The sequence below is a fragment of the Saccopteryx leptura genome, chromosome 4 (assembly GCF_036850995.1).
Source record: "Saccopteryx leptura isolate mSacLep1 chromosome 4, mSacLep1_pri_phased_curated, whole genome shotgun sequence".
In the NCBI taxonomy this organism is placed as follows: Eukaryota; Metazoa; Chordata; class Mammalia; order Chiroptera; family Emballonuridae; genus Saccopteryx; species Saccopteryx leptura.
The window spans coordinates 216,399,883-216,412,319 of record NC_089506.1 but is presented as its reverse complement, the minus strand read 5'-3'; the positions used below and the strand labels follow the sequence as shown (position 1 = coordinate 216,412,319).

At 41.9% G+C, this 12,437-nt stretch overlaps 1 protein-coding gene across 4 annotated transcripts in view; it reads left to right on the top strand.

The window, feature by feature from the left end:
- The window catches only part of XPO6 (exportin 6), a 115,839-nt gene that overhangs the window by 24,250 nt on the left and 79,152 nt on the right, over positions 1-12,437 (top strand). For 3 of the 4 annotated variants that reach the window (XM_066383116.1, XM_066383118.1, XM_066383115.1), the window contains exon 2: positions 11,423-11,513. The exons of the other annotated variant lie outside the window; for it this stretch is intronic. In XM_066383116.1, coding sequence (XP_066239213.1) covers positions 11,423-11,513 — 91 coding nt within the window. The remainder of the gene's footprint in view (positions 1-11,422; positions 11,514-12,437) is intronic. 4 annotated transcript variants of the gene reach the window in all.

Here is a 12,437-nt window from a genome sequence, read left to right as displayed (position 1 = left end):
TATTCTTGGCTATGTTACTCACTTATTTTAGACAGTTTCTTGCAGAAGAACTATTTTTCTCATTTTTTTGGCTGTATAATTAAAGCCTTCTGACTGGAATATAAATAAATATATAAATTATATGTATTTTAGCTCCTAAGTGGGATATGGTAGTTGCCCAGCCAGCAGAAGCAAAAATTTTAATGTCTAGACTACTTAATATCATTTTTCAGAAACAGTGTGTGATGTTAAAGTAATCTCCTTCCTGTTCTCTCCTTTCCTCACTTTCTCTTTTCTCTTTGTCTTTGTCTGGCTAGTTTAGAACAGGGAGGAGCAAGGTGGAGGGTACCAACCCATCAGATGACATTATAAAACACTTTTTATTCGGAAATAGTTTCAAACTGATGGAAGGATTGCAAGGACTGAGTAATACAAAGAACATTCTTACATCCTTTACCCAGACTGACCTATTAATATTTTACTGTTTGCTTTATTTGTGCTTTCAGCTTATACAGTTGACCCCTGAATAACATGGGGCTTAGGGGCCATTTCACTTCTATGTGGATTTTTTTTAGTAAATAGGAAATTTTTTTGGAGATTGGTGACAGTTTGAAAAACTCATAGATGAACTGTGTAGCCTAGAGTTACTGAAAAATTAAGAAAAAGTGAGGTATGTAACGAATGCATATATACGTTTTTCTCATGATTTTTTTTTTTTCTCCAGAAACAGAGAGTCAGAGAGAGGGATAGATAGGGACAGACAGACAGAAACGGAGAGAGGTGAGAAGCATCAATCATCAGTTTTTCGTTGGGACACCTTGGTTGTTCATTGATTGCTTTCTCATATGTGCCTTGACCATGGGCCTTCAACAGACCGAGTAACCCCTTGCTCAAGCCAGTGACCTTGGGTCCAAGCTGGTGAGCTTTTGCTCAATCCAGATGAGTCCGCACTCAAGCTGGCGATCTCGGGGTCTCGAACCTGGGTCCTCTCTATCCCAGTCTGATGCTCTATCCTCTGTGCTACTGCCTGGTCAGGCATGATTTTCTTAATACTGTCTTTTATCTAGCTTTATTGTAAGATTACAGTATATAGTATATTTAACATAAATATATGTTAGTTGATTTTGTTATTGGTAAGGCTTCTGGTCAGCGGTAGGCTATTAACTTTTTGGGGAGTCAGAAGTTATGTGCAAATTTTTTTTTTTGAGCGAGAGAGAGGAGACAGGGAGAGAGATGAGAAGCGTCAGCTTGTAGTTGTATCACTTTTTAATTGTTCATTGATTGCTTTCTCATATATACCTTGACTGGGGGGGTCCAGCTGAGCCAGTGACCCCTTGATCAAGCTAGTGACCTTGGGCTCAAGCCAGTGACCTTAAGCTTTAAGCAAGCAACCATTGGATTCAAGCCAGTGACCATGCACTCAAGCTGGTGAGCCTGCACTCAAGCTGGCAACCTCGGAGTTTCGAACCTTGGTCCTCAGTGTCCCAGGTCAATGCTCTATCCAGTGCACCACCACCGGTCAGGCATATTTGCAGATTTCTAACTGTTTGGGATCTCTGCCCCTATCCTCCACATTGTTCAAGGGTCAGCTGTATGCCTCTACCCCATTCTCTGCTCTGTTTAACCTTGACTCTGCCTCTATCACAGGCTGGCCGAGGGAAATCCTGTCTGGGGTTGGTGGGACTGCTATCAGGAGACCTGGCTTGCTCCTTACTACTGCTGTGCACTTCGGAGTGAGCCATTCAGTGTCTCAGGTTTCAGTGACTGTGCTTCTGAGTGCTGGACTCTGAAGGTCCACTGGTTTCAGTTTGCCTCTAGAGAAAGGGAGATGTCTACTTCATCATGATGTGTTTAGATTTGTTTTGTTTTTGTTTTTTTTAAAGGACAGTATCTGCAGTTTGAGACACGAGTGACAGAAAAGATGGGAAGGCTTGTTCTGAATATTGTTGACTGGGGCTTCCTTGGTGCACTTTCCTGTTTTGTGGTGTTTGGAGCTAACCTCAGGAGGGGGAGATGGGTGTCACGTTGATTCCCACTGTGTGGTATTTTAAGCCTGGTAGTTCATCTCATACTTCATATGCTCATCTTAAGGCCAAAGAGATTTTTTTCCTCATCTGTTTTCTTTGCAGTGGTGAAGAGTAGGGAAGAATGAGAGCATTCTTTGAGAATTTTAGACATCCACAATAATCCTGTTAGTTTACAGAGAAAGTTTATATGAGATTGAATTTCTTTGCTTACGGCATCTGTTGTAACACATGAGGTATTTTTGCATACTTTTTAACTTTGGTCAGAAGCTTTTCTCAGAAACCTTTATATACAAGCAAATAGAGTAATAAATATGCCACAAGAATATTTGAAAGGGACTCTGGGATGCTAGTCCTCATTTGGGGGTTTGGTATGAAGTAGGCCATGAACCTGAAAACAGGAGGCCCGTGTGATTAACCTCCTTGTAGGATATGTAAATGTGGCTCTTGGAAAAGGTGGCAAAAACTTAATTGTATCTTTAAAAAAGAGTTATTTTCCCCCCAATAACAATTTTATAAAAGGTTATGCTTTAGAGAGGGGTATTTTAGACCTGGTTAGGTAGAAACATTACAGAGTCAGAATCTTCGAAACTGTTATTCAGATGCTTTATTTTAAGGGACAAAGCACTGTATGATCCACTGTATGACCCACCTGTAGTCTTAGTGTTTTTTTTTGTTGTTGTTGTTTATTTTTTAGCTAAATTATTAGCAGTCTTTTTTTTGGAAAACATTCATTGAGTGCATGTGAGCAAAGGTCATTATGATCAGAGACCCTAAAGGGGGAAATTTAAACAGTCATGTGTCTTGAATTTAGAGGAATTACTAATATTCCTGAGAAACCAAAAGTGATACTCATGGTCTACTTGTTCCTTTTACTATCTTGAATTTGGTTTAAAAATTTTGAGCACCATTCCATACTGGATGGTATAGAAAATACAGGTGTAAAGGCAGTCTCTTTCCAGACAGTTTATGTTCTGATACTGTGAAGCATTAACAGTTGCAGGTAGGACTTCAGTTCCTACTCTGTTCCTGGCATTGTGTTTACTCTGTGCTTACATCAGGTACTTTATTTAATCCTCAGACCATCCCGTGAGTTAGGTTGTCTTGTTGTCCCCCTTTGTGCACAAGAGGAAGAAGAGTGACAGATCACATAACTTGGCCAAGGTTGCGGGATGTTCTGATTTGAACCCAGGGAACCGGACACCAGAGCCTCTGCTATTTATTTATTTATTTATTTATTTATTTTTTGAGCCTGTGCTATTTAATTGTGCCATTCTGAAATGGACAGAGAACAGTGCCATGGGCAAAATTCAGTGGTACTAGTTACAGGACAAAGAGAGACAACATAAATAGAGAAAGGATCCTTAGTAAGAAATTGCATCAGGGTTGAACTATGCATTGCACACCCAGGAACAAATGCAGGATGGCAATTTGCTTATGAGGCCGTGAATATTCAGACTGAGTGATGGCTTCCGGTGGTAAATAATGGTGAATCAGGCATGCTTTTCTTCTTTCCTCCTAGTAAACTGCTCTGCATTCTTCAAAATCCAAAATATAGTATCATCTCTTTGGAAGCTTTCCCTGTTTCCCTCAGACTTAGTTCTTATTGGGCTCCTGAAATAGTTTATATGTATGTCACTACTATAGGATGTAAACTAGCATATTCTACTTTTTTATTCATAGATTTTACCTTTCTTGCCCCTTTAGTTCTTTAAGTCAAGGACAGTTTTACTCATCTTCGTATCTCAGGGGCTAAATGCAGTATCAGTTACTTTCTCAGTATTCAGCTTTTTTGTTGAATGAATAGCTGAGTTTCTCAGATTTAAAGATAGGTATAGAATAATTGTGGCAGAAAAACCTGTATTTATGAGAATTTATCTGGTGGTGAGGTAGAGTTTGGATGGGAATTGGGGAAGCTGACATCACGGTGGCCAGGTAAAAGAAATGATAGTACTCTGGGCAGGAGGTGGTTGGGGCCTGGCAGAAGCCGTGGTGAGGGAAAGGTCCAGATAAGAACTAGTGTCAAGCAAGCCTCAGACCTGAGGACATCTGATGTGGGCATAGAGGGTTTGGGAAGAGTCAAATACAATTTCAAATTATGTGACCCTCTCCTTTTAAACTTTTCTTATAGTTGATTCGGTGATTATGGATCTTGGTGGACTTGTAGTTTCACTATGAATGAGTTGGTAGTGTAGGTCTCGGAACGGCCGAGCCATGAGCTGTGCAGTAAACGGAGCAGACAGCATTAAGGCAAGCACAGTTGGAACCTCTTCTATGTTGCAGATTTTAATTCTTTCTGGGACAGAGAAGTTTGTTTTATTTGAGAGATTTACATGGCTCTTTAAGAGTATATTCTGAATCAACTTTAACTTATTATCCTGCCCAAGGATTTAAATTTGATAATTGAGTTAAGCCAAGTAACTACTCGGGAAGCGTAGGTTTATGGGATTATAATTCTGTGTTGCCACCCTGGCATCTCTGAATACAAATAGGTGATGGTTCCTAGGAATGTAGGAGTCCCTTGCTCAGACTTGACCTGCAGGCTAGCTGCCGGCCCCCAGATTGCTTTAATAGTTGGGCTATGAAGTAACCCAACTATTAGTAGAGGAAAAACATAATTTCTAAGTTCAGAGTCTGAAAATACCAACCTGAATGTTAAAAATAGGTATAACATTAAATTTTTTATAATTGTGTAGGTATATTTACAGAAACGTGCACAAATCATAATGTAAAGCCATCATTCTTGTGTAACTCACAATTCAGATTAAAGAAAAAGAATATCCCAACATCCCAGAGTCCCTCCTTCCCCAAGGTAACTGCTATTCTGATAACACCACCACAGATTTGTTTGGCTTGTTTATGAAGGTTAACATTAAGTGAATAACGAAGGGTATTTTGTCTTCTTTTCACTCAACATTGTGTTTGTGAGATTTATCCATGTTGTTGCATGTATTTATTTGGAGCAGTGGTTCTCAACCTTTTTAATGCCGTGACCCCGCAATCATGTTGCGGTGACCCCAAACCAAAAAATAATTTTGGTGGCTACTTCATAACTGTAATTTTGCTACAGTTATGATTCGGAATGTAAATACCTGATATGCATTATGTATTTTCCGATGGCTTTAGGCGACCCCACTGGGGTCGCGACCCACAGGTTGAGAACCACTGATTTGGAGGGAATAAATAAATAGCAGTATTTATTCCCTCTTGTCTTACAGTATTCTAATGAATAAACCACAATTTATCCATTCCACTGGTGATGAACATTTAGGATCTTTTTATTTTTTTGGATATTATGAATAATGGTGCCTGCTGTGAACATTTATGTCCTTTTCCCCCTTTTTTGGGAGGGGGATACGAATTTCTGTTGGATATTTTTATCAAGGAGTAGAATTACAGGGTCATAAAATATGAATATGCTCAGCTACAAAATGGTTTTCCGAAGTGGTTATAATATAGAGTGTATACTCCTGCCAGTAGCAGGGCATGCACAGTCCAGTTGCTCGCCATCCTCACTAACGCTTTTTTTTTTTTTTGTATTTTTCTGAAGCTGGAAACGGGGAGAGACAGTCAGACAGACTCCCGCATGCGCCCGACCGGGACCCACCCGGCACGCCCACCAGGGGCGAGGCTCCGCCCACCAGGGGGCGTCACTCTGCCGCGACCAGAGCCACTCTAGCGCCTGGGGCAGAGGCCAAGGAGCCATCCCCAGCGCCCGGGCCATCTTTGCTCCAGTGGAGCCTTGGCTGCAGGAGGGGAAGAGAGAGAGAGAGGAAGGAGGGGGAGGGGGTGGAGAAGCAAATGGGCCCTTCTCCTATGTGCCTTGGCCGGGAATCGAACCCAGGTCCCCCGCACGCCAGGCCGACGCTCTACTGCTGAGCCAACCGGCCAGGGCCCTCACTAACACTTTTGACTGTCTTTTGAATTTTAGCCATATTGGTGCCTGTGTAGCACTGTCTTGTTTTTTTTTTGTTTGTTTTTTTTGAGAGAGAGAGAGACAGAGACAGGAAGGGAGAGAGATAAGCATCAACTCGTAGTTGCATCACTTTAGTTGCTCATTGATTGCTTCTCATATGTGCCTTACTGGGGGGCGTTAACCGAGTCAGTGACCCTTGCTCAAGCCAACGACCATGGGATTATGTCAGTGATCCATAGTCAAGCCGGCGACCTCAGGGTTTGAACCTGGTGACCTCAGCATCCTGGGTTGATGCTCTGTCCATTGTGCCACCACTGGTCAGGCAGCACTGTCTTGTTTTTAATTTGCATTTGCCTGATGGCTAGTGAGGTTGAGCACTTACTTTATGTATAGACCTTTTGAATACTTGTTTATAAGTATTTACTTGTCAAAAATATTGAGTTCTTTTCCTTATTCATTTGAACTCCTCCCTTAACCTCCATAGGTTCTATCTATGACTTTAAGCAAAACAATGTGTAAAGAAACCAATTTTAGCCTGACCTGTGGTGGCACAGTGGATAAAGCGTAGACCTGGAAATGCTGAGGTCGCCGGTTCGAAACCCTGGGCTTGCCTGGTCAAGGCACATATGGGAGTTGATGCTTCCAGCTCCTCCCCCCTTCTCTCTCTCTGTCTCTCCTCTGTCTCTCTCTCTCACCCTCTCTCTCTCCTCTCTAAAAATGAATAAATAAAGAAAGAATCAACAGACTTAAGTAAAAATTTCAAATTTCTACACATGAAAAATTAAAAAAAAAAAATGACAGAAGAAACCAATTTTACCACAGACTAATTATATAAACGAGAGTTAAGGTATACCCATCTCATCACTGTTGTAACAGAAGCGTGGTATTTCAGGACCTGCTATACTCTGCTGACAGTTCTCTGGTGCCGCCTATATTGAAAATATCATCTCCCATTTCATAGTTTTCTTTTACACTCTTTGTTATGACATCTGATGAACATTTCAATTTATCAATCTTTTCCTTTATGGTTAGTGCTTTTATGTGTCCTGTCCAAGAAAATGTTTCCTACCCCAGGGTCATGATGTTCTGTATTCTCTTCTAGAAGCTCTGTTGTTTTACCTCTCACATTTTCTGTCTATAATCCAAGTAGAATTTTTTTGCATTAATGCCCCACTTATTAGTTGGAAGCTAATCTTATCTGTTTTTAGCTCTTCAAGTTCTGGCCCGTAAAAACCCAAGCACAAGGTGGGAAGCAGCTGGGTGTGTCTGAGTCTTCAGTGTTCTTCATAAGTTAGGGCAGTATATGAAAAGCTTTTGGAAATTGAGATATGGCACTTGTCCTTTGTTTCATGTTCTTTGTCTCTGTTACTTGAAAGTGTAGTCTGCGGGGAATATTACTAATTTTTACTTGCCCTTGATTCCTTAACCTGCTGCATTATGGATTCTGGCTTCACCACCTGCTTAAAACAGGCTTCTTGCCAAATGGAGGGAATTTTATAGTATCCTTCAACCAATTGTAGGCCTTGAACATCTTTTTTGTCTTTACATCTCTATTCTGATTGTTGACCTTGGAAAGTCTCAGTCTCCTTTCCTTCTAGTTTCATTTTGAAATCCAGTTAGCAAAGCCCTTCAGACTTTGAAACTCCAGTTTCAAAGTCGATCTGAACATTTCTATTGTTTTGTCTTGTGTTCATTTGGTATCTAAGACCAAATAAAAATGATAGCAGACATAACTGGGAATTAGATAACTCCTTAGAGCTTTCATAGATCATTTAATTTGATCCTCATAAGACCCTGTGAGGTAGGATATTAGTATTGCAATTATAGCAGTGATTGAAATGCAATCGGCACATTATTTGTTTTAGTTGAGAGACACCAGATTTGGTTAAAGAGTTTCTTTTTTCATGAACTATCATTTGGTGGGAGCATGCATCCTGTGGCCCTTATGGATACTTTTGTCTTTCCACTTTCTGCTCGAATGTTAGCTTTTTGGATTGGAGCAGGGAGGGAAGGGCGGATGGGACTGGGAGTGGAGATGGAGTTGGATTCTCCGGGGAGATTGTCAGGAACTTGCCCCAGCAGCCTTGAATGCAGGGCCAGTAGTTGTCAGGTTAACAAACATCTGCTCTAAGAACCACAGTGAAATAAACCTTGTGGTTGATTGCCTGAATTTGATGAACTCAGTTTTTTCCAGGATCTACTCTTAAAATAATTTACTGTAAGTTAAAAATTATAGAACAGGTGTTACTTGAAGATATGTCTTAGTTTTCAGGAATCCCTTTTGGCTCCAGAAGAACTATTGATTTATTTTAACTGAATAACAGCTATCTCTTGAGTTAATATTTTTTATAAGTTACTTTAACATGTAAAATTTTCCTTTGACTTTTTAAAAAAGATTTTATTGATTTTTTTTTTAAAATTTTTTTTTTTCATTTTTTCTGAAGCTGGAAACGGGGAGAGACAGTCAGACAGACTCCCGCATGCGCCCGACCGGGATCCACCCGGCACGCCCACCATGGGGCGAAGCTCTGCCCACCAGGGGGCGATGCTCTGCCCATCCTGGGCGTCGCCATATTGCGACCAGAGCCACTCTAGCGCCTGGGGCAGAGGCCACAGAGCCATCCCCAGCGCCCGGGCCATGTTTGCTCCAATGGAGCCTTGGCTGTGGGAGGGGAAGAGAGAGACAGAGAGGAAAGTGCGGCGGAGGGGTGGAGAAGCAAATGGGCGCTTCTCCTGTGTGCCCTGGCCGGGAATCGAACCCGGGTCCTCCGCAAGATTTTATTGATTTTTAGAGAGAGGAGAAAGAGAGAGAGAAGGGGTGGGAGGATTGGAAATAGCAGTTCGTCGTAGTTGCTTCTCGCATGTGCCTTGACCTGGCAAGCCTGGCGTTTTGAACCAGCAACCTCAGCATTACAGGTGGATGCTTTATCCCCTGTGCCACCACAGGTCAGGCATCCTTTGATTCTTTTAAATCCTTTCTTTTAATTCTTTTTTTTAAAAAATTAAGTGAGAGGTAGGAAGGCAGAGAGACACTCCTGTATGTGCCTGACCGGGATCCACCCGGCAAGCCCCCTAATGAGCGATACTCTACCCATCTGGGGCCACTGCTCTGTTGCTTGGCAACTGAGCTATTTTAGCACCTGAGGCAAGGCCAAGGTGGCATCCTCAGCGCCCAGGGCCAATTTGCTCAAACCATCGAGCCATGGCTGTGGTGGGAGAAGTAGACGAGAGAGAGAGAAGGGAGAGGGGTGGAGAAGCAGATGTTGCTTCTCCTGTGTGCCCTCACTGGTAATTGAACCTGGGACTTCCACATGCCAGGCTGATGCTCTACTGATGCGCCAACTGGCCAGGGCAGCAAATTCCTTTTTAAAATGAAATGGTATACCAAATCAATTTATGCAATAGACTAAAGCATTCTTTTTTTAAAATATATATTTTAGAAATTTGAATTTATAGCATTTACTTTTTTTTTTGTTTGTGAGAGACAGAGGGACAGACAGGAAGAAGCATTAATTCTTCGGTGTGGTACCTTAGTTGTTCATTGATTGCTTCTCATATGTGCCTTGATGAGGGGGGCTGCAGCAGAGCGAGTGACCTGTTGCTCAAGCCAGCGACCTTGGGCTTCAAGTCAGTGACCTTTGGGCTCCAGTCAATGACCATGGGGTCATGTCTATGATCGCACGCTCTAGCCAGCGATCCAGCACTCAAGCTGGTGAGCCCACGCTCAAGCCGGCAACCTTGAGATTTTGAACCTGGGTCCTCTGTGTACCAGGCCGACACTGTCCACTGCGCCACTGCCTCGTCAGGCTGTAGCATTTACTCTGAAAGCCAGTGAATAAGAACAGTGAGGCTGGTTTGATTAACACAAATAACCTGAAATGGATTTAAAAAGCTTGTAGTCATATTTTAGTCTCGCATTCTAGTTATTTTACATTTGAAAAAATTGTGTAGTTTTCAATAAAACAGCTTAACTTGCAATCCCAGGCTATTTTTCAGTTGAAGTGATATATTGGTTTGAAAAGGTGTAGAGGACTGATCTTTATCAAAAATATAAAATTCAGACGAGAAAATTTCCCATATTCACAAGTGTTAAAACTACTGGTTTTCATCACTCAGCATGTCACAGTTCAGGTGTCACTGCACAGCCATCACATGTGACCACCCTGGGAGGGACAGCGCGTGCCTGGCACTGCTTGTGCGTAGCCCCTGTGTACTATGTAATGTGCCTGCCTGTGCTTGATGTGACGGGCTGGGGCAAGCCTGGGCTGGGGTAGCTTCAGTAATTAGTACTCATTGTCAGATGGGCTGGTTTACCCCCAGAGCTGGCCCAAGTTCTTCAGTCTTCTCAAAAGTCACTTACCAAGTGGAGGCCTCCAGTAATATACATTTTGATACAGAACAGTTTGTGGACTTGTTTTAAAAGTTTCTGTAAGTCCCCTCTCTCTGTGGGGACAGTGGAGAGTGTGGGAAAGGGAGGAGGGGAAAAGTAGGTAGGAAGGTGGGAATGAAGAGATACTGAAACAGCTCGGAGATAGCAGCCTGACAGCTACAGGGGGGCTAGGCGAGGGAGGGGGAGGAGCAAATAAAAGGGGCAGAGAAATGGTAATTAAGCAATTAGAACTGCTATTGGGTTTTGATCATCTCTGGGTAGATTAATGCCATTGAGGATTCAGAAATGGTTTGGGAATGCTCCCTTTTGGCAGACAAGTTGTGTTAAAGAGTATTGACTTAAACTCTTGCTGCACTGAGGTCCCATACTTCAGTGAGAGAAGAGAAAGTGGGTTTGGGCTCCATATGGAAGAGGGGGAGGACGAGCAATAGGGTGTTGGGTCCCTCCTCTCCCCTCTCCTCCCCCTCCCCCTCCCCTCCACCTGAGCCATTTTGCTGAGAGTCTGGTTCTCTCTGTGGGTCTGTGATGGGAGGTGTGCTCTAATTTTGAGTTCCTGCTCAGCGTGGCTCTTAGCTGCATCTTAATCTCTGTTGACTGCTCATGTGACATTGAGAGTTGACTGGGCGTATGACTCTTGAAACACCTTCACAAAACCCCAAGAATCCATGCAGCATTTTAACTACAGTTCTCTGAATCAGAATTACCCAGATATGAGACAAATGTATTGTTGATGGATAGTTGGTAGAGAACCCTGATCTTTTTCCCTTAATGTCTTTACACTGCCTGTTCACTCAGGGCCATGAGCTGTTAATTGGCTTTCAGTGTTTCCAAAATAAAATTTTGAATTATTTGCTCCTTTTTTTCTTGCATAAATAATTGAAAATTAATTGTATAGTAGCATGAATTTATAGAGTGCTAGAACTTTGGGTTTTGAGCCATTGGAAAATTCCCTTCAGTTTTTCTGGCTTCTATCATGTATTGGAAGAATGTTGAACTAAGATGTTTTCAAGAAGTGAATTACTGTTGCTATTGAGTGTGACCTGGAAGGAACTGAGGAACAGTAGAAATAAAGATACTGTTTATTGATACAGGTTTTTTCAAATTCTTTATTAGGCATCTGAAGAAACCTCCCTCAGGGCATTGGAAAGTCTGATGACAGAGTTTTTTCATGACTGTACAACCAATGAAAGAAAACGTGAGATAGGTAAGTGAAGAGTTGAGTTGTAAAAAGTCATTTATAACGGACTCATAATGGACTTAGTAGGGAGGACGGAGTTGGAAGCCTTGGCTGGTCAACCCTGCATGCTTCTCCCTGAGTTCTCGCTGTTTTTGCTCTGGTTGTGCTCGTTGTTGGCTGGGAAGGTCTGCACACCCAGCTGCAGGGGTTTTATGTATATATATAGAGTCCATGGAGCCACTGCGATCCAGCGATGGGTTTTCTTTCCCTCGGCTGAATGTGGGAAACCCTCCTCCTGATTTGTTCTTGATTACAGCAGGGTTGAATTTTATAAGAAGACTGTGACTTAATTAAAAAAAGAAACACCTCATAAAAGTATCAAAATGGACATGTTTTTGGTGTGTAGAACCTCACTGAATGCCCAGGGACCCTTTACCTAGTATTACCTCTGGGGGCTTCTTGGTTCATTCTCTTTAACTCCCATTGCCTTATCTCTGTCATCTTACCCATTCTGCAAGTTGTGTTGAATGAAGACTTCAAACATCAAAGAGATGTAGGTGTATTCACTTCAGGTTTTCTTGGAACCTCAGAATGTCTTTGAATTTTATATTTATTGACACAAACAATATTTTTTAAAGTGAACTTTAAACAAGTGTGTTCAAGTGTCAGGTCTCAACCTCAGTCAGGGACATGTTGCTCTGTTGTCCTAGAATAATCCTTTTACCTCCCAGTCATTATTTAACCCTGGAACTTGAAAATGAATATTTTTTTCTATTCAAACCTAAAGGTTTTTTCTTTGGATGTCTGTCCTGACCTAATATCTGTTACTTTTAACTCCTTGGAGGTCTTTTTCTTTTCTTCTTTTTATTATTTTTTTTGTGTGTATATGAGTGTAAGAGAGAGAGTGAGAGAGAGAGAGACAGGAAGGGAGAGAGATGAGAAGCATTAACT